This window comes from Pseudophryne corroboree, chromosome 4 (genome assembly GCF_028390025.1).
Source record: "Pseudophryne corroboree isolate aPseCor3 chromosome 4, aPseCor3.hap2, whole genome shotgun sequence".
Lineage (NCBI taxonomy): Eukaryota > Metazoa > Chordata > Amphibia > Anura > Myobatrachidae > Pseudophryne > Pseudophryne corroboree.
The window spans coordinates 368313245-368332474 of record NC_086447.1 but is presented as its reverse complement, the minus strand read 5'-3'; the positions used below and the strand labels follow the sequence as shown (position 1 = coordinate 368332474).

The window sequence follows — 19230 nt, the reverse complement described above, 5'->3', positions numbered from 1 at the left end:
AGGTTGACACACACACTGTTGTGGAAGGGAAGAAGCTGTAGGGACTCTGATAGAGTAAAATAAATTGTAGATACTTTTTTAATACTTCTGTCATCAGCTGACTCTCAAATGCCCATTAAAATATTTATATTGTATGCCGCATACTGCATGCACATTACATTGTGACGCAACACCTCCCAAATCACATTATATGCTATACAGTGCCCCAATTCACATTACATGACGCAGCGTCCCCCAAACTACATTATATGCCACTTGGTGCCACAATTCACATTACGTGATGCACAGTGGCCCCAAATCACATTACAGTGCACAATGCCCCCAATTCACATTATAGGCCCTATTGTGCCCACCAATCCCCAAAATCGGTTTATATGCCTCACTATGCCCCCAATTCACATTATATGCACCCAAAATCACATGTACACACCACTGTGCCCTCAGATAAAATATGCCCCACTGTGACCCCAAATAATAACATATGTCCCACGGTACCGTCAGTTTAACAGAATAAGCAGCTTTTTTCTTACCGACATGTTATCTCTATTTCTCTTCTGTCTTTTTCCTCTTGTTCAACAACTTCTTTCTGTGCCAATCAGTTCCTGTTAGCATAGAGCCTTTTCACTGATGGTGACGATATTCAACACACTACAGCAGCCTGGCCCCAGACAGGGCTGTGTGTTATTCAGTCCACTGGGCAGCTATAGTCACTCCAGTGCAGAATGGCTGTCAGTTGTGGTAACTGCTGTGCCACCCCAAGGGTGCTGTGTGCAGTTCTGCCGGGCTACAGCCCGGGGTGTGGCACAAAGGTCACTGGGAGCAGCTGCTGAGCATGCGCAGCTCACCTTTTTCCATTTTACCTGTTGCTATGCTGTCACCATGATGCTCACTGCACCTGCAGTGCAGACCAGTTTTTTCACTGGGTAGCCGGGGGAATTTTGCCGGTGACCTTCGGAAGCATGGGGCCGAGTACATGTGTACCCCCTTGTCACCGGGCTGTCACACCAGAATCCAGACAGTTAGCAGAATGTTTGGCTCTCTCCTACCTGTTCTTAAAGCTCTACTAACTTCTAATCCAATTTTCTTATGTTAAATGTATGATTGGATCCTGGATTCGACTATATTTAAAAAAAAAAAAAAAACCTAAAAACCCCCCAATGGTTTTGAAGGGAAAAATCTTCAGTTAAGTGGTATAGGCAAGAGCTAACTGTAATAGTTAAACCTTAGTATGTGATGGTTCAGTGTAACCGTTCACTGTCTTTAAACTGTTGCTGTTTTAAAAGAGTTTGATTTTTTTCTCTAGCATCCATCCATAAGGGATATTGGGGACACATTAGTACGATGGGTATAGATGTGGTCCAAAGGAGCCAGTGCAGTTTAAATTTCTTCAACTAGGTGTGCTAGCTCCTCCCCTCTATGCCCCCTCCTACAGGCAGTTTAGAAAAAAGTTCCCTCATTAGAGGATGCACACTCTGCAGGCTCCGGAGTTTTTCAATTTCTTTTCAATTTTTGTTTATTTCGTTATGCTGTTTGGGCAACAGCATACCTGCGCGGTGGGTGTTAGGGGAACGGTCACCAGCCACGTGAGGTGCAGAGCTGCTTCCCTGCTGCAGGACCACCGTCCTGAGGGGTTTGTTCAGCTGGGCACTGTGCCTTGGCTGTCGCAACCGCAGCACGCCGCACACCCCTAACGCTACCTGAAGGTGACGACAGTGGTGAGGACAAACTGGGGCCCCGCTTGGGGGGTCCACCGGTTCATTGTGCGGCTAACACGCAGAGGGGGCATATGGGTCCCTCCTGGGGGGGACCCGCTATAGCCCGCTGTGTAGACTGGCTAGCTGTGGGCTTAACTTATCATTTATGAGACGTTTTAAACAGTTTGGAGGCATTTCCAGTATAAAAAACGTCAGTAGCTCCGGCTCCATTAAGGGAGCGTGCTCAACGACATTTTGGCGCCTTCCTCTGCATAAGCAGCAGCAGCCTCACACAGCTCCTCCAGACGCAAGACACGCTGGATCACTGGTGTCACCTGGGTGGAGAGCCGCTATTTATGTGCATTACTGATAAGAAATTATTTTAAAACAAGCAGTATTTCACTGATATAATTACTAGCAGCCTCACATTCCCATTTGGTCGCCGCATCAGGCAATCTCAGGTTTTCACTGTTAGACGATCACTATCCGTTTCAGGCGCTGCCGTTTGGCCTCTCCACAGCACCGAGGGTCTTCACCAAGGTGATGGCGGAGATAATAGTTCTACTCCGCATGCAGGGGGTCAACATAATTCCGTATCTAGACGATCTCCTGATCAAGGCGTGATCCAGGGAGAAGTTGCTAAGATCCATTGCTCTCACGACACAACTGCTCAAGGTGCACGGTTGGATCCTGAACCTTCCAAAGTCTCATCTGGAGTCTCATCTGGAGCCGACAAGGAGGCTGTCTTTCCTGGGGATGATCCTCGACACGGAAGTGCAGAGGGTGTTTTTCCCAGTGGAGAAAGCATTGGCGATCCAAACAATGGTCCGGGATGTCTTGAAGCCAGCCCGGGTATCGGTTCATCAGTGCATCCGCCTTCTGGGGAAGATGGTTGAACTCCTACGAGGCTATGCAGTACGGGAGGTTTCATGCTCGATCCTTTCAGCTGGATCTCTTGGACCAGTGGTCGGGATCTCACCTACATATGCACCAGAGGATACGCCTGTCACCGAAAGCCAGGATTTCGCTCCTCTGGTGGCTACAACTACCACACCTTTTGGAAAGAGGAAGGTTCAGAATTCAGGACTGGATCCTTCTAACCACGGATGCCAGTCTAAGAGGTTGGGGAGCAGTCGCTCAGGGGGAAACCTTCCAAGGAAGATGGTCGGATCAAGAATCCCTTCTCCCGATAAACATTCTGGAGCTAAGAGCCGTGTACAACAGTGTTCTGCAAGCAGCACACCTTCTACAGGATCGGGTGTTCAGGTGCAGTCGGACAACGTGACCACAGTGGCCTACATAAACCGACAAGGCGGAACGAAGAGCAGGGCTGCAATGTCAGAGGTGTCAATAATCTTCCTCTGGGCAGAAAGACACGCGGTGGCGATGTCATCAATCTTCATTCCGGGCGTAGACAACTGGGAAGCAGTCTTCCTCAGCAGACATGATCTCCACCCGGAGGTGTTCGAGGAGGTAACCGGTTGGTGGAGGGTTCCTCACATAGACATGATGGCCTCCCGCCTCAACAAGAAGCTGCGGAGGTACTGTTCCAGGTCGAGAGACCCGCAGGCAGTGGCGGTGGACACACTGGTAACACCGTGGGTGTTCAAGTCAGTGTATGTGCTCCCTCCACTTCCTCTGATACCAAGGGTTCTTCAACTGGTAAGAAGAACAAAGGTTCTGGCAATCCTCATTGCTCCGGACTGGCCAAGGAGGGCTTGGTACGCGGACCTGCTGGATCTTCTGCTGGAGGATCCAAAGCCCTTACCTTTTCGGGAGGATCTGCTACTGCAGGGGCCGTTCGCTTATCAAGACTTACCGCGGCTACGTTTGACGGCATGGCGGTTGAACGCCAGATCTTAGCTCGGAAGGGTATCCCGAGTGAGGTCATTCCTACCCTGATACAGGCTAGGAAGGGGGTAACGTCTAAACATTACCATCGAATTTGAAAAAAATGTTTCTTGGTGCGAGTCCAAGAAATTTCCTGCGGTGGAGTTTCAACTTGGACGTTTTCTCCTTTTCCTGCAAACAGGTGTGGATATGGGACTGAGATTGGGCTCCATCAAGGTCCAGATCTCTGCTTTGTCCATCTTCTTCCAAAAACAATTGGCTGTCCTCCCTGAGCTTCAGACCTTTTTGAAAGGGGTTCTGCACATCCAGCCTCCCTTTGTGGCGCCAACGGCACCCTGGGATCTTGATGTGGTGTTGCAGTTACTGCAATCAGCTTGGTTTGAGCCTCTACGGGAGGCTGATACCAAGTTTCTCACGTGGAAGGCGGTCACTTTGTTGGCCTTGGCTTCTGCTCGACCTGTGTCAGAATTCCATGAAGATAGAGCGGAACTCAGGACTCGTCCGCAGTTCCTGCCTAAGGTTGTTTCAGCTTTTCATATCAACCAACCTATTGTGGTGCCAGTGGCTACTGACTCCTCAATTGCTTCAAAGGCCTTGGATGTTGTGAGGACTTTGAAAATTTATGTGAAGGGGACTGCTCGTCAGAAAATCTGACTCGCTGTTTGTCCTCTATGATCCCAAGAAAATTTGGTGTCCTGCTTCTAAGCAGTCGATTTCACGCTGGATCAGGTTCAGCATCCAGCATGCATATTCTATGGCAGGATAGCCGTGTCCAAAATCTGTAAAGGCCCACTCTACTCGTAAGGTGGGTTCTTCCCGGGCAGCTGCCCGGGGTGTCTCGGCTGTACAGCTTTGCCGAGCAGCTACTTGGTCTGGGTCGAACACGTTTGCTAAGTTTTACAAGTTCGATACTTTGGCCTCTGATGACCTCAAGTTTGGTCAAGCAGTCTTGCAGGAGCCTCCGCGCTCTCCCTCACGTTCTGGGAGCTTTGGTACATCCCCATGGTACTAATATGGACCCCAGCATCCTCTAGGACGTAAGAGAAAATAGGATTTGAATTACCTACCGGTAAATCCTTTTCTCGTAGTCCGTAGAGGATGCTGGGCGCCCGCCCAGCGCTGCGTTTTCCTGCATTGGTTTTATAGTTCAGTACTGCCTGGTTCCTAGGTAAGTTCTGCGTTATTTACCGTTTCAGTACTGTTTCAGCTGTTGCTGAGTTTCCGGCATGTTAGCCGGATTTGCCTGTGTGTGAGCTGGTATGAATCTCGCCACTATCTGTGTAATTCCTTCTCTTGAAGTATGTCGTCTCCTTGGGCACAGTTTCTAGACTGAGTCTGGTAGGAGGGGCATAGAGGGAGGAGCCAGCCCACACTATTAAACTCTTAAAGTGCCAGGTAATTTAAAATCCTATTTTTCTCGTAGTTCATAAGTGTTATTGGGCGCCCGCCTCTGTGCGGTGACTTTCTGCAGGTTCTCTGTTAGGTGTTACCTGTTCAGCCGTTGCTGTTTATGTTGCAAGTTGTTGCTGGCCCAGTTATGTCATGGTGTGCTGGTGTATAAATCTCACCACACTTCTCGTTATGTTCCTTCTCTCATATATGTAATTTCTCCTTCGGGCACTGTTTTACCTGTAACTGCCTGTAGCAGGGGGCATAGAGCGGAGGAGCCAGCACACCCAGTTGAAAAAATTTAAAGTGCACTGGCTCCTTTGGACCCGTCTATACCCATCGTACTAATGTGTCCCCAATATCCCTTATGGACTACGAGAAAAGGATTTACTGGTAGGTATTTAAAATCCTATTTTTTTTCCACTCTGCCCAACATTATTTACAGCTATGACGACCTTCAGAATCTATTGCGTAAATGGGGATTAAAATACAATAAAAGGTGCAATTCGCACTTGCAATAGCTAACTGTATAGCATGTGTCAAAGTCGAAAAATATTGTAATACATATGCCTTGTACTAACCCCATGCACATGCCCGCTGCTCGTGCACTCAGTCCTCCGTGCGTGCACATATCCGCAATTTGCGTAGGATCGCTCCGGCGATCATGCGCATGATATGGGTATTTACGGCGGAGTTTGTGAGCGCGTAGAGGGTTATTAGAACATTACATATTTAACCCAAATAGTGCACATTGTACACATAGCCCCCTGCACCACATCAGAAAGAAATAGCTGTTTAAAATGGTAACAGAACAAAGGGATTCACCTTTACAGGATAGGAGGGGACAGAACAAGGTTACAAGGTGGTGTTTGGTATCCAACTGTAGGGTATTTTAAGGGAAACATTCTGGTGTTGGTTTGAGGAAGATCGCATGTTCCTGAGGATAGTTAGATGCAGAAGCAGAATATAGGTTTAAACTGTATTTACTGTATATTATGTATGCGGGGGGAATCCAGAGGAGACACCCACAAGAGCAGTTGAGAAAGACATAGCCCACCTTTTCAAATCAACCTATGACTTCTCCTGTACTGTAAAGATACATCTCTGTGTCCAATAGACAAAGGGATTACAGTGACCATTGTATTGTATATGGAAGTAGTGTATAAAAAAAGCCTGTTGCTGCCTGGCTGGTCAGAAGACTCTGAACGCTATCTGTATGACCAGCGGAGGACCGGCCGGGTTGCGCTTGCGAACATTCTCACGTATGTACATTCTCTGTAGCCATTATTCTGTTTAGTTTTATCTTGTTAGCCTGTAGTGTATGATTTGTACTGTTTACCTTTTGGAATTAATCCACTGTGGCCTTAGAACCCTGTGGTTGCAACTACAAATCAGTGTTGTGTCTTCACTTTCCTGCAAGGGTTTTAGAGTGTATTTATCTGTATAAAGTGTATAAGTATTGATAAGGTGTACGCACTGCGGTTACTTTATACCGTCAGCGCTACTTAAGGTTTAAGGTATAACATCGTTGCAGTACTTTGCTGTTAAGAGTTTAAAGTGTAATCATATCATTGCATTGTATCATTAACAAGGTTTAAAGGTTATCAATTGTGTGTGCGCACGCTGTGTGTACTCTGTACACTCAGCGCGGCGTGTGTACGCCAAGTACGTACCACGTGCGGGACTCTGTACGCAAATAGCGTACAAAGTGCGTAGCACGTGTATTCAGTCTAGCGGCCATAGCGGCTCCATGGTAATAGTGTATCTAGAGGTATAGCTTTTCGGTGGTCTAAGATAATATCGACATTATCACAGGCATGCATGACCGTTATCAATTGTTTAATGCCTATTAATCAGGCAGCAATATTCTGACTTGATTCACTAATTTTAGTTGTACGAGTACTTCACTTACCCCAGTGATGCATAGACATTGAGTTACAGAGTTGTGCAAATTTGTGGTTTCTGGAGTGAGTATGTGAGACCTTGGTGGTGCAAACAGGTGGATATTATTGCTTTAGTACAACTCTTTGTGCCCATGAAGTTTTAAAAGGAAATGACACCTGTGTTCTGTAATCTATGTAGAATGACGAAGTGTTTCACTGCAGACCCTTGTGTGCGATAAAATATCTTTGCTTTCTGTGTTTAACATCCGTTATATTAGAGAAGCGTCCCAGCTGGTCACCAGCGACCTAGTTCTAGGTAGCTGGACTTTCCACAGCCAGTATATATACTGTATATACAGTTTTGCCTTATTCTGCTTTATAATCTCTTCTCTTTATGTCTGAAGCCTTTGACAGCCATGCTTTGTTGATCATAAACGCAATACCCTGAGAGGTTGGAAGGTCCATAGTATTCAGCTCTGAAATTGTCATCTACTGGTTTAACTTAAAACCTAACTTGACAAATATATTTAAGTGTAGTGTTGTTTAATCTGCTAAATTTAGCAAAGTTTAATTGTCAATTGAAATGAGCAGAAACATGTCGCCTTTGTGTTTGCTCTCTGCAGATGTTGTGTAGCTTTACACAATTAGAGGTGAGGCACACCTTAGATCAGTGATACACTGCATGAGCCACATAAGGAAACTTTAAACTTCAAAAGGGATGAACATTACCTTTTAATCTCAGTAATAACTTAAAATCATACATTTAATCATAGAAAGAGACACCTATCTAATAAAATATCAGCAGGCGTTTGAAGCAAGTTTTACAAGCTATAAGAACAAAAATCTAACAACAAAGGAAGGAACTAGGGACTCGGATGAAAGCCTGTATGGGGGCCTGCTGCCCTTGGGCTGCCTGTTGATCAGCTGTATTTACGGTTATGTAAATTTGAGTTTGCTGTCTGTAGTAGTTGGTGTTATTTTATTAAATAGGGGGCAATTCAATTAGCCGCAGTATATTTTCCTGCAAAAATACTGTCTCTTTCGCCTGATGTTTTTTTTCTGGCATTTCAATTAATGTTTTTTTGTTTGCATAAAAATGTACCCATTTCCATGCGAAAAAACAGATTCCGGTATAAGTTCCTGCATACATGTTTTTTCGCGGCCACAAAAAAATTGTCACTTATGGTGGATATTGTTTTTCCTGGCTCTGGGCAGGTAAAACAAAATCTCTGATAATGTTGGTTTTCGGCGACCATTGAATTATCCCACATAACATTCCAATGCAGCAGTATTACACACGGATTACAAAACAGATGGCTTTATTAGCTCTTGTGTGAGACAGATACACACATTTGCTTGCTGCAAGACTAGTATGAATCATTAACATCATTCCTTTGTAAAACTCTACAAAAGTAGTAATAGTCATAATGTTCTGTTTTAGATCTGTCTCGGAATAGACTGTCTGAGATTGCTGCAGAGATCTGCCACTACGTTTCCTTGGAAAGTCTAAACCTTTATCAGAATTGCATCCGCTATGTGCCAGAGGCCACTCTTAATCTGCAAGCCCTGACCTTCCTCAACCTCAGGTACAGTGTAAATTATATAACATTGTGTGACAATGAGATAAATCTCTACATTTTAGGAACAATTCTCCAAAGTCTCTGAGGAGTTATTTCTGCAGCGGGGTACACTGGTATTCCACAGGGAATAACATCGGGGTGTAGAGTTGGCTCTTGATCCGAGGCACCAACAGGCTAAAGCTTTGACTGTTCCCAGGATGCACTGCCCCGCCTCCTCTATAGCCCCGCTTCCAGGCAGTGGAGCTCCGTTTGTAAGTTGGTGCCTCCAGTGCAGTTCACTAACAGGTGGGGCTGCGCTAGGCAGCCCTGAAAAGAGCTTTTTAGAAGACTTCAAGGGCCGCAGCACTTTCTATATCTTTATCACATGCTGTGCTGCGGCTCCATCACCTCCCTCAGCGGTGCTGCATACTCCCGTGGCCTGGTTCCCTCGTACTTGCAGTGGAGACACACCGGTTTTTAGGCACACCACCGCTGTCATACTCCAGGATCACGTGGCTGCACTCAAGGAGGGAGGTAAGAGGGCCCCCCAGGTGGGACCCGCCGGTAAATCGCGATCTGGTCGCGGTCCCAGGAGACGGACCGCGCTGCTGGCGTGGACAATGTGTCGTACATGGACCCCATTATATCCACCAAGGAGCACAAGTTGGATTTTCTAAAATCCGGTTATAAAAGGCTCCACAGTACCAGGTGGTGAAGTCCAGCAGAGGGGATAAGGCGCTTACCTGTAGCCCCTCCCCCAGCTCCGGGCGCCATCTACTGCTGGTGTTCCCGCCCTGGAGCTGCAGTTCTCTCTCGCTCACTCCCTGACTGAGATTAAGGCGCCATTACATAGCTGGGCTGATCTCCGGGACTGCTGGGCACTGTCTCCTCTGTAAATCCGCCTGTATCATCAGCGCTGTGCATTTACAGACACTTAAGTATTCTACATGTCATTTTAGACAGTGTTAGTTAAGAACAAGTGTACTGCTATCTGAATATTTAGTACAAGTATTCTGTGAAATACATCCAGTGTTTACTGTGCATTGTTATATCTGTATACATACATACTTATTTGTAATTACTAGACCAGTGCAGTTTTATTGTTTATATGTAATAATTCCTGCATTGTACCTATGATGAAGTGTGACTATAGCTGCTGTGTGGATTCCATTCTTGTGTATCACACGTTTTGCTATAACTATATTCTCTACCCTGGGAAACTAGGTGCATCAGGGTCTCGTATAATATTTAGTGCTACACAGGGTATAGTGTTTGTATTTCTCACTGTGTTTTTCAGTAACCCCACACCACATAAATCCTCTGTTTGTGCTCTGTATGTACTATCACAAAACACAGGGGATTATTTGCTGTTTTTTGTGTTTGTGTGGCTATATTGTACTGTTACTCCCTAAGGCTACATCCCATATAATGTCTGCTACACAGGGCGGGACATCCGCAGACGCTCTGGCATCATGCAGTGCTGTCGCCACGGATTCACCAGTGGGGGAAGTGTTAGCTGCTGGTTCAGGCACTGGGTGTCATACATCTCCAAGTCCACCTGTGGCCAATCACCTTGGGCAGCTTTTTCAAATATGCTGACTACGTTTGTAACGCGTTTTACGCCCCCTGTGGGGCCTACCGTGCCATTACAGCCACATATTGTCCCTGTAGTCAATCCGCAATGGGCGGGTACTCTGTCTACAGCAGGTTACAGGGGTCATCTAAACGGGCCATTTCTTCCTCACAATCCACTAATATTTTGGATAATTCTTACAGTGAAGATGGGGAATATACTGATCTGTCAAACACTGATACAGTTGCTTCTGATGAGGAATCTACAACCCAGTTTGATGTTCCTAACCTCGTGGAGGCTATCAAGCTGATTCTCCAGATTGATGATGACATTGAGCCTCCTGTTACGTCTAAGAAACCGGATAAGTTTTAAGCTTCAGAAGGTTACTAAAGTAGTTTTACCACATTCTGACCTTTTAATTGACATACGTCAGGAATCCTGGTCATCTCCAGGAAATAAGTTTTCCCTGTCTAAAAAGATGCTAGATCGTTATCCTATCCCTGCGGAGTTGATAAACAAGGGTGAAACTCCACCGCCAGTGGACTCTCGTGTCGCCCGTCTTGAGGTGTCATCTACTCTGCCTGTCACCACTGTCGCCTCACTGAAGGAACTGACAGATAAGCGTGTAGAGGGATGCCTGAAGTCTATTTACGCTCTTTCTGGTGCTGTACATAGACCCACTATGGCGGCCTCTTGGGTGGCAAAAGGAATTGAAGCATGGGTTCAGGCACTTGAGGATGAGCTACCTCAGGATTTTTCTGACACTGCCACCAGACAATATCTGTTGTATATTATCACAGCCTCACTATATTCAGGAGGTGGCCTCTGATGCAGGGGTCATGGCGACCAAGGCATCTGCTACATCTATCCTGGCTTGCCGGATTCTGTGGTTGAGGTCCTGGAAAGTGGACCTGGACTCTAAAAAGACCTTGGAGGTGCTTCCTTTCAAGGGAGACATACTATTTGGGGAGGATCTGAACAAGATTGCGACTGACTTGGCTACGGCCAAGACTGCGTTTCTCCCAAGTACTAATCCTTCTACTCAGAAGGCGAAGAGTACATCTTTTCGTTCCTTTCGATCTCCAAGGAAAACAAAAGGGCAGGCGTACCCAAGACAGGCTCGTACTTCCAAAACCACTAAGCCCAGATCTAAATCCTGGGCCACCCATCAGCCTGCTTCCAAACAAGACAAGCCTGCTGCATGATGTGGCGGGCCTCCCACTGTTGGACCCCAGGGTGGACGGCCCACTTCTGCAGTTCGCCCAGGCCTGGTTAAAGACCACTTCAGACACCTGGGTACGGGAAGTTGTCTCTTACGGGTACGCAATCTCTTTCAAGAGACTTCCCCCTCGCCAGTTCTGTTCAGCGGTTATCCCCTCAGATCCGTTGAAAGCGCAAGCTCTACACCTGGTTGTACAATCCTTCCTAGAAACAGGAGTAGTAGTGCCGGTACCCCTGTCCCAGAGAGGCAGGGGTTACTATTCGACCTTGTTTCTAGTTCCGAAACCAAATGGGTCTCTGGCCTATCCTCAACCTCAAATAATTGAACAAGTTTGTGAGTGTGTCCAAATTCCGTATGGAAACCCTGTGCTCTATTGTACTGGCCATGGAACCCGAGGACTATATGATATCCCTGGACATACAGGATGCTTACCTGCACATACCTATTGCCATTTTGCATCAACAATATCTGCGATTTGCTATGGGCAACCTTCATTTTCAATTCCAGGCTCTGCCATTTGGACTAGCCATGGCACCCCGGATTTTCACCAAGGTCATGGCCGTGATGACTGTTTTCCTCTGTCGTCAGTGAATCAGGATCCTGCCATATCTGGACGACTTGCTGATTCTGGCGAACTCCCAAGATGTCCTCCTCAGTCAACTGGAGATGTCAGTCCAATTCCTACAAGCCCACGGGTGGCTCATCAATTGGAAGAAGTCCTCACTGTTCCCTGCTCGGAGCATGGTGCACCTGGGGTCACTGCTGGACACACACAGCCAAAGACTGTTTCTGTCTCCAGAGAAGGTCCTGAAACTTCAGGACAGGATCAGAGGCTTCCTCTCTTGCCAGAGAGTGTCGATACACTCGGCGATGCAAGTACTAGGCCTCATGGTATCGGCTTTCGCCATGGTAGAGTACACTCAATTTCACTCCCGCCCTCTGCAGAGGTTAATCCTTTCCAAATGGGACAGCCTGCCTCATCGGATCAGGTCGCAAATGATCGCCTTGACTCCGGAGGTTCGTCTGTCACTGAGCTGCTGGTTACAGGACCAACAGTTGAGCAGGGGCCGTCCCTTCTGGATCCCCAACTGGGTCCTCGACGGATGCCAGTCTGCGGGGTTCGAGCAACACTTTCTCCAGGGTCAGTGGACCAGGGAGGAATCTATCCACCCGATAAACAATCTGGAATTGCGGGCAGTGTTCAGTGCATTGACACTGGCCCTGCCTCTTGTACAGAACAGGCCTGTTCAAGTACGATCAGACAACGCCACCAGGGTGGCTTACATAAATCATCTAGGCGGCACTTGAAGCCGCATAGCAGTAATAGAGGTGTCAAAAATCCTCCAATTGGCGGAACGCCATCTGCCAGCCACATCGGCAGTGTTCATTTCTGTAGTCCTCAACTGGGAAGCGGACTTCTTCAGTCGTGCACGCCGGAGAGTGGAGTCTTCATCCCAAAGTCTTTCAACTCCTAGTGGACAAGTGGGGCCTACCAGATGTATACCTGATGGCATCTCGACACAATCACAAGGTTCCGATCTTCAGCGCAAGAACAAGGGATCCTCAAGCAGCGTTCGTGGACGCACTGGCAATTCCATGGAACTTTCGGCTGGCATACGTGTTCTCTCCAGTGTCACTCCTGCCCCGGGTAATACGGAAGTTCAAGCAAGAAGGAGGATTACTACTTCTAGTTGCTCCAGCGTTGCCCAGATGGCATTGGTTCTCAGATCTGCAGGGTCTCTCGATAGAGCGTCCTCTTCTACTTCCTCAACGCCCAGACCTCCTCGTTTAGGGCCCTTCTGTCTACCCAGACCTGGCCAGACTGACTTTCACGGCCTCCTGAGAGCAAAAGGATTCTCTGAGGCAGTCATTCAAACTATGTTGAAGACCCGTAAACCAGCTTCGGCTCCTATTTATTACAGGGGTTGGAATTCTTACTTCACATGATATGCTGCTAAGAATTATGATATACTTTCATAACTTCCAGACTTTTGGCTTTTCTACAACAAGTCCTAGACTTGGGCCTTCGTCTGGTCTCCCTCAAGGTTCATATATGCCTTGTCGGTGTGGTTTCAGAGAAAAATTATTTCTCTTCCTGACGTTCACACTTTCACTCAGGGTGTTCTACGGATTCAGCCTCCCTATGTCCCTCCTGTGGCTCCATGGATTCTGTCTGTAGTCTTAAATGCCCTGCAAGAGTCTCCATTTGAACCTCTTGAGTCTGTGTCCCTTAAATTCCTTACGCTTAAGGTCGTGTTTCTGTTGGCTATTTCCTCTGCTAGTAGGGAGTCGGACTTAGGCGCTTTGTCATGTCGCCCACCCTTTCTGATTTTTCACCGTGACCGGGCAGTTCTTCAAACTGGCCCTGGTTATTTACATAAGGTGGTATCATCTTTTCACCTTAACCAGGAGATTGTGGTTCCGGCCTTCATCTCTTCTGGTTTGTCCTCCAAAGAACGATCTTTGGACGTGGTATGGGCTCTTCATATTTATGTGGAAAGGACTGCCTCTATCAGAAGGTCAGATTCCCTTTTTGTACTATTTGATTTTCACAAACGTGGCTGGCCTGCGAATAAGCAAACCTTGGCCAGAAGGATTAGAATGGTGATTGCACAAGCTTATGCGCAGGCTGGGCTCCCAGCACCTGCTGCTCTCAAGGCCCATTCTACTCTGTCGGTTGGACCTTCTTGGGCGGCCCGCCGTGGTGCATCCACAGAACAATTGTGCAAGGCGGCTACGTGGTCCTCAGTGAACACGTTCATCAGGTTCTATGCCTTTGATACTTCCTCCCAGGGTGCTTCTTTTGGACGCCGGGTTCTTGTGCCCGCTACTGTGCGTCCCCTCCCATGAGGAACTACTTTATGACATCCCCGATGTTATTCCTTGTGGAATACCAGTGTACCCCGCTGTAGAAAAGAAGTTTTATGGTAGACTTACTATTGTTAAATCTCTGCGAGGTACACTGGATTCCACAGGGCGCCCACCCTGACTCACTTGGCTTCTTTGGGTTTGTATGGCATTAGCCGCTAGTCCCTTCTCCTGTCGTGAGAATGTGGTTCTATGTGACCAACATCTACCATCTCTCTTCCCTGCTACTGCATTGGACTGGTTACCAAAACTGAGCTCCAGTACCTGGATGCGGGACTATAGAGGAGGCGGTGCAGTGCAACCTGGGAACAGTCAAAGCTTTAGCCTGTTGGTGCCTTGGCTCAAGATCCAACTCTACACCTCGTTGTTATTCCTTGTGGAATACCAGTGTACCTCGCAGAAATAGATTAACGATGTTAGTCTACCATAAATCTCCTTTTTCTTGCTAATAAACAGAGATTGCATTACCAGGCCCAGAGACGTAGGATCTGATGCAGGCTCGGTGTAGACTGTTTTGGCTAAGAGACAAAACTCTCCATTTGAATAGTAATCTCACTGGGGGGAATTCAATTGTGCCACGCTCCCCCTGCTGGCAGTTTATGGTAATGGGCATCTAACAGAGCAATTCAGTTGTCACTCTGATCCGAAGTACATTAGAATTGAATGCTCTGAAAGTAACAATTTTAGAAGCGCAAAATGACTAAAACAATCTAAAGATTCCTTTTGGGTATCCAAAGTCTGGTTTTGGGCGCCCAACCTACAGACTTTAAACATATTTTTTTTCCTTGCACCACCTGAGGCTGCGAGAAAAAATGTGACTGCTGTGGCTAATGGTAGTCTATTGGAGAAACAGTTGAATCGCTCCGATAGATGCCCATTCCTTTAGACAACTAGCAGGTGGCGTGTGCCACAATTGAATATGCCCCATTATGTTATCTTATAAGTACACATTTTTTAAATTAATTTTTTGACACATCACAATGCTAAATACGTTGTTTTTTTTGTTGTTTTTTTTTTCAAATTGTATCTCAATCTGTATACATCACATTGATAGATTGCAATGCCCATTTTAATCTACTTTTTCTTTTGTTTTTTTTCAAGTCGGAACCAATTGACATCACTCCCTGGACACCTCTGCAGTCTCCCCCTGAAAGTACTTATTGCTAGTAACAACAAGTTGGAATCTTTGCCAGAAGAGATTGGTCTTCTGAGGTATCTAACAGAGCTGGTAGGTGCTCTACTGATCATCCCAGTTTAACACATGCTATCCAAGCTTTCTTAGTGTTCACGGTAGGAATTTTTTTGAAGCAGCATGCTGATCACTCACACATTTTAGTGCTGAAGGACAAAATTCTGGAAGCAATGCATCATTAAAACCGATATAACAATGATTATTTTTTTTTTTTACATGTAAAAGGACGTCCCCAATTCATATTATGCCACACAGTAGTGCTCCCAATTCATGCCTTGCCATAGAGAAATGCCCCCCTTTCATATTATGCCACACAGTAGTGCTCCCCAATATATAGGGGCTAATTCATTTAGTTGCAGCCTCTGTGCCCTGTGCTTGCTCATTTCGCTGGCTATTTTCATGACGTGTGCTCCTGATACCCTTACAATTCAATTAGAAATGGTAAGTCACAGATATTGTGAGCTTATTCTGCAGTGCGTGACTAATGTGAAGTACATGAAAGAGTAGGGAAATCATCCCGAGCCCCCTAAAAAGTGGTATATTAGATAGCAGGGCAGTGTAGGGAGGCTTTTAGTGACCATAAGCAAAGTACTGAAGGCAGTTAGTGTCACAGGGTTGAAATTTGCAATTTCAGTAAATAATGGAAAAATGCTAGCCAGCAGTTGTATTTCAGCTAATGTAGGTGCAAGCTGCAATGTGCAAAACGATGGCCCATCCTCGCTTTTCATGTTGCAGCCTTTAGTTTACACTGGTTTAGCCACTTTGCGCAGCTAAAACCAGTCTGAGTGCAGTGTGAGCGGGGAAAACCCCCCAAAACATTTGAATAGTGTACCACAATATCCTGCCACTTTAGATGGGAGATCGGGGCCAAAAAAACAATTGTATCACCCCATAAATTATCATTCTTTGGTAGGGTGTCCTATGAATACTGCTGTGTCCCAACATTTCTCTGACGTCCTAAGTGGATGCTGGGACTCCGTAAGGACCATGGGGAATAGCTGCTCCGCAGGAGACTGGGCACGACTAAAGAAAGCTTTAGGACTACCTGGTGTGCACTGGCTCCTCCCACTATGACCCTCCTCCAGACCTCAGTTAAAATCTTGTGCCCGGCTGAGCTGGATGCACACTAGGGGCTCTCCTGAGCTCCTAGAAAGAAAGTATATTTTAGGTTTTTTATTTTACAGTGAGATCTGCTGGCAACAGACTCACTGCAGCGAGGGACTAAGGGGAGAAGAAGCGAACCTACCTAAGTGGTGGTAGCTTGGGCTTCTTAGGCTACTGGACACCATTAGCTCCAGAGGGATCGACCACAGGACCCGACCTCGATGTTCGGTCCCGGAGCCGCGCCGCCGGCCCCCTTACAGAGCCAGAAGCAAGAAGTGTTCCGGAAAATCGGCTGCAGAAGACTTCTGTCTTCAACAAGGTAGCGCACAGCACTGCAGCTGTGCGCCATTGCTCCTCATGCACAGCTCACACTCCGGTCACTGATGGGTGCAGGGCGCTGGGGGGGGCGCCCTGAGGGCAATATAAACACCTTGGCTGGCAAATCATCACAATATATAGTCCCAGGGCTATATATGTGATAAATTACCCCTGCCAGAATCCATGAAAAAAGCGGGAGAAAAGTCAGCCGAAAAAGGGGCGGGGCTATCTCCCTCAGCACACTGGCGCCATTTTTTCTTCACATTGCAGCTGGAAGACAGCTCCCCAGGCTCTCCCCTGTAGTTTTCAGGCTCAAAGGGTTAAAAAGAGAGGGGGGGCACCAAATTTAGGCCCAATATGTGTATACAAGCAGCTATTGGGGGAAAAATCACTCAGTTATAGTGTTAATCCCTGCATTATATAGCGCTCTGGTGTGTGCTGGCATACTCTCTCTCTGTCTCCCCAAAGGACTTTGTGGGGTCCTGTCCTCAGTCAGAGCATTCCCTGTGTGTGTGCGGTGTGTCGGTACGGCTGTGTCGACATGTTGGATGAGGAAGGTTACGTGGAGGCGGAGCAGAGGCCGATAAATGGGATGTCGCCCCCTGTGGGGCCGACACCAGAGTGGATGGATAGGTGGAAGGTATTAACCGACAATGTCAACTCCTTACATAAAAGGCTGGATGACGTAACAGCTGTGGGACAGCCGGCTTCTCAGCCCGCGCCTGCCCAGGCGTCTCAAAGGCCATCAGGGGCTCAAAAAACGCCCGTTACCTCAGATGGCAGACACAGATGTCGACACGGAGTCTGACTCCAGTGTCGACGAGGTTGAGACATATACACAATCCACTAGGAACATCCGTTGCATGATCTCGGCAATGAAAAATGTGTTACACATTTCTGACATTAACCCAAGTACCACATAAAAGGGGTTTTATGTTTGGGGAGAAAAAGCAGCCAGTGTTTTGTTCCCCCATCAGATGAGTGAATGAAGTGTGTAAAGAAGCGTGGGTTCCCCCGATAAGAAACTGGTAATTTCTAAAAAGTTACTGCTGGCGTACCCTTTCCCGCCAGAGGATAGGTCACGTTGGGAGATATCCCCTAGGGTGGATAAGTCGCTCACACGTTTGTCAAAAAAGGTGGCACTGCCGTCTTAGGATACGGCCACTTTGAAGGAGCCTGCTGATAAAAAGCAGGAGGCTATCCTGAAGTCTGTATATACACACTCAGGTACTATACTGAGACCTGCAATTGCCTCAGCATGAATAGTGCTGCTGCAGCGTGGTCTGATACCCTGTCAGATAAAATACCCTAGACAGGGATAATATTTTGCTAACATAGAGCATTTTAAGGACGTCGTCTTATATATGAGGGATGCACAGAGGGATATTTGCCGGCTGGCATCCAGAATTAATGCAATGTCCATTCTGCCAGGAGGGTATTAGAGACCCGGCAGTGGACAGGTGATGCTGACTTTAAAAGGCACATGGAGATTCTGCCTTATAAGGGTGAGGAATTGTTTGGGGATGGTCTCTGGGACCTCGTATCCACAGCAACAGCTGGGAAGAAAAAAAATTACCTCAGATTTCCTCACAGCCTAAGAAAGCACCGTATTTTCAGGTACAGTCCTTTCGGCTTCAGAAAAGCAAGCGGGTCTAAGGCGCTTCCTTTCTGCACAGAGACAAGGGAAGAAGGAAAAAGCTGCACCAGACAGCCAGTTCCCAGGATCAAATATCTTCCCCCGCTTCCTCTGAGTCCACCGCATGACGCTGGGGCTCCACAGGTGGAGACAGGTGCGGTGGGGGCGCGTCTCGGGAACTTCAGGGACCAGTGGGCTTGCCCACAGGTGAATCCCTAGGTTCTGCAAGTAGTATCACAGGGATACAAGCTGGAGTTCGAGGCGACTCCCCCTCGCCGTTACCTCACATCAGCCTTGCCTGCTGCCCTGGGAGAAAGGGAGGTAGTACTGGCGGCAATTCGCAAGCTGTACTTCCAGCAGGTGAAATCAAGGTACCCCTCCTTCAACAAGGCCGTGGTTACTATTCCAAAATGTTTGTGGTACCGAAACCAGACGGTTCGGTGAGACCCATTCTAAAATTGAAATCCTTGAACACTTATATACGAAGGTTCAAGTTCAAAATGGAATCGCTCAGGGCGATTATTGCAAGCCTGGAGAATTTCATGGTATCACTGGACATCAAGGATGCTTACCTGCATGTCCCTATTTACCCTCCTCACCAGGATTCATTACCAATTCCAGACGTTGCCGTTGGTCTGTCCCCGACACCGAGGGTATTTACCAATAATTATCCCGTACTTGGACGATCTCCTTATAAAGGCGAGGTCCAGGGAGCAGTTGTTCGTCGGAGTAGCACTATCTCGGGAAGTGCTACAACAGCATGGCTTGATTCTGAATATTCCAAAGTCGCAGCTGGTTCCTACGACGCGTCTACTGTTCCTGGGTATGGTTCTGGACACAGAACAAAAAAAAAGAGTTTCTTTTTCATCCACTAGGGGTCACTGGAGTACTCTTGGGATATGGACGGCTTCCACCGGAAGAAGGCACTGAATAAATTAATT

General features: G+C 47.1%; 1 protein-coding gene across 1 annotated transcript in view; it reads left to right on the top strand.

Annotated features, from left to right (window-relative positions):
- Nucleotides 1-19230, top strand: part of LRCH3 (leucine rich repeats and calponin homology domain containing 3) — a 318072-nt gene that overhangs the window by 96874 nt on the left and 201968 nt on the right. Inside the window, exons 2-3 of the mRNA XM_063916572.1 lie at nt 8259-8403; nt 15141-15267. Coding sequence (XP_063772642.1) covers nt 8259-8403; nt 15141-15267 — 272 coding nt within the window. The remainder of the gene's footprint in view (nt 1-8258; nt 8404-15140; nt 15268-19230) is intronic.